This window comes from Wasmannia auropunctata, unplaced genomic scaffold (assembly GCF_000956235.1).
Source record: "Wasmannia auropunctata unplaced genomic scaffold, wasmannia.A_1.0 LD336074.1, whole genome shotgun sequence".
Classification (NCBI taxonomy): domain Eukaryota; kingdom Metazoa; phylum Arthropoda; class Insecta; order Hymenoptera; family Formicidae; genus Wasmannia; species Wasmannia auropunctata.
This window is the reverse complement of record NW_012026816.1, coordinates 3,092,562-3,095,344: the sequence shown is the minus strand read 5'-3', so window position 1 is coordinate 3,095,344 and position 2,783 is coordinate 3,092,562. Positions and strand designations below refer to the sequence as shown.

At 34.9% G+C, this 2,783-nt stretch overlaps 1 protein-coding gene across 2 annotated transcripts in view; it reads right to left on the bottom strand.

The window, feature by feature from the left end:
* The window catches only part of LOC105449692 (Werner Syndrome-like exonuclease), a 4,690-nt gene extending 2,540 nt beyond the window's left edge, over positions 1-2,150 (bottom strand). For both annotated transcript variants that reach the window (XM_011689042.1, XM_011689043.1), the window contains exons 1-3: positions 1,879-2,150; positions 1,732-1,791; positions 423-550 (exon numbers count right to left, since the gene is read on the bottom strand). In XM_011689042.1, the coding sequence (XP_011687344.1) occupies positions 423-550; positions 1,732-1,791; positions 1,879-1,914 (224 nt within the window). In that variant the 5' untranslated portion in view covers positions 1,915-2,150. The remainder of the gene's footprint in view (positions 1-422; positions 551-1,731; positions 1,792-1,878) is intronic.
* Between the last annotated feature and the right edge of the window lie 633 nt (positions 2,151-2,783).

The following is a 2,783-nucleotide window of genomic DNA, read 5'->3' as shown; positions in this document are numbered from 1 at the left end:
ACAAATATGGACAAATAATGGATAATCTAATGCCATACAGATTTTGTCAAAATTTGTACTTAGGGGTGCCAACTTCACGCAGCTGTAACAGTACATAACGTTAAAAAAAAATTTTTTTTTGTAATTTTTTCCAAGAGTGGACAAAAAATTATTATTATTGGACAAATATGGACAAATAGTGGACAATCTAATGCCATATAAATTTTGTCAAAATTTGTATTGGGGGGTGCCAACTTCACGCAGCTAGTTTAGCCCACTCTACCTACCCACGAGTGCTTTACCATTGAGTATGGACATTTTGTATATAAATAATATAAACAAATCTAGGTTTTTTAAAATTTTATATCTATTTTTTTTCTGTATTTAGGCTTTGCCGTTTGCACTTCTAACAATAAAATATATTCTATGTCTTTTGCACTTACAAAAGATTGTCGCAAATCTGGGCACAGTTAAAGAAGTCATCAGCATATTGAATGCGTCCCTTGAAGACAATAGGAGGCAAAGTTTTTATGTCGGGCTCTCTTTCGGACTTTGGTTGCTCCAATTTCTCCTACAGAGAAATAAGAAATCAAGAATAAACAATTTTATCTTTTTTAGAGACATTGATTATTTATGAAACATTGATTATTAAAATAGAATATTAACATTAAATAAACAGTTTTCAGAGTCAAGAATATCTAGAACTTTTTCAAATAAAACAAAATTATCTGCGCATAATTATAATTATTATTATATTTTAAATTTTGTTAATAAGAAATTTTTGAAATTTTCCTTCTTGTTACACAAGTATTTATGCAAAGTCTAAAACATTTATCTAACTCTTTAAAGAAAAAAATTGCTGGTTCTACACAGAAAGAAATCTCCAATACAATCCAGACTGTTGCAAACTGATGCATTTTAATTCGAGTTTTAGTTTGAAAGTGGAAAGTGCTCCATTTTCACTTCATGAAAAATACTTTTCTTAAATAAAATATATAATATTCATTCTAATTGCGAGAAACATGTACACATTAAAATATCTGCATTTCCTTAAGTTTCATATCAGTATAAGAAAAATTTCATGGCAGAAAAATATAAGACAATGAACGTGTGTTTCATTTGTTTTTATTCATGGATACGATTAATCCCATTCAATCGTTCAGCAAGCAGATTAGCAACTTGGTTCAGCTTCTGGTGTTCCACAGAACGAGCAGCAATTTGTAAGAATCTTTATGATTGGTTTATATTATTTAGATTCAGAAAAGGACAAAAACTAATCATATTAAAAAATCTTAAAATAATTGAAAAGCTGCTTTTTCTACTGAGTGCAGCCAGAGTGGCTAAAGAAATGCATCACCAATGATCAGCTTCAACCTGCGGCCCAAATTTAATTGCCTATTTCTGTATGACTCACATAATAATATTTATTATATTTTAAACTTTAATATAGTAAATTTTTGGAAATTCAAAACTTTCTTATTATAAAAGTATGTATATGTATGTACATATTCTCTCTTGGTTCTTACAAAGTCTAAAATGTTTACCAATTGGCGTTTCAAAGAAAAAGTTTATTGACAACTATTCCAGACGGAAATCTCCAACACAAGTCAGACTGTTTTCTAATTTGATGTGCTCAATTAGAATACAAGTTTGAAAATGGAAAATGCTCCATTTCCAGTTTTATTTCGCGCCCGTGTGGCAACTCGTCGCCAATCACCACACCACCGTCAACCGGTTTTCAGTTGTACACACCTTCAAATGCTGCGGCAAGTTCCTTGGCGAGCGACGCAATCCCGTGGATCCAGCGGACACCTGCAATCGGAGATACGCGTACAGAATTACGAAACACGGTAAAGAATCAGAGGATGCGAGCCAACGTCGTGCGGCGCCGTAACTAACCTCCTTCTTAGCGAGGCTGGCGGCACGTGTCGTCATCACGATGGTGGAGAGAAAGCGCGGGGTAGCGGTCGATCTCGCGGGACGAATTCGCCGTACCGGAGAATCGGTTTCGGCGTCCAAAACTTGCTGCGGACGCGTGCACGTCCTGCCGTCAGGATTTTCACGGTGCCATGATGCCGGTCCGGTATCGCGAATTGTGCCGGTTTCCCGCCAATTTTCACCTGGCGGCTGGCGAACAGCTGACGCCCCGATACGTCGAGTCTGTCAAGCGAACGAAGTGCGAAAAGAATGTGAGACGCATGGGAAAGAGGGAGGGAGGAGGGGAGCAGAGAAAGAAAGAAGGGGAGAAAGACAAGGATACATACGCTGTAATATAGATATTTTTATAATCCAAAGTGAGACAATTTTATCTTAAGGCAAAGAAAAGAGGATGTAATCAAGAATGACATTCAATTTATTTATATATAGAGAACAATTATAACAATGACTCACGGCATACAAATATTTATAGCATTCGAATTTATTTGCTTCAATTTAAGGAATGTAAAGTTTTAAAAAATGCATAGAATTTCTTGGTAACTTGATTATATCAAGCTTAATTTTTGTTATCAATATTGCTTTTAAAATGTAAATTTAATGTCAGATTTTTTCCTTTTTTTCTGCTGTCCACACTTTATCATTGCATAGAAAACTCGTTCAATATGCACATTACATTTTCTAAAACCGATCGAAAATATCTATATAATTGTAAGCTTAAAGTTTCAAATTTAATTTACAGGACGGAACAGACTATCATCCATTCGAAATCCGTCCATATATATATTACGTTAGCATATTTTTGGCCATTTTTGATCCCTCCCCTCCCCCATGTAAGCAAATGTCAGAATTTATGAAATCCCCCCCCA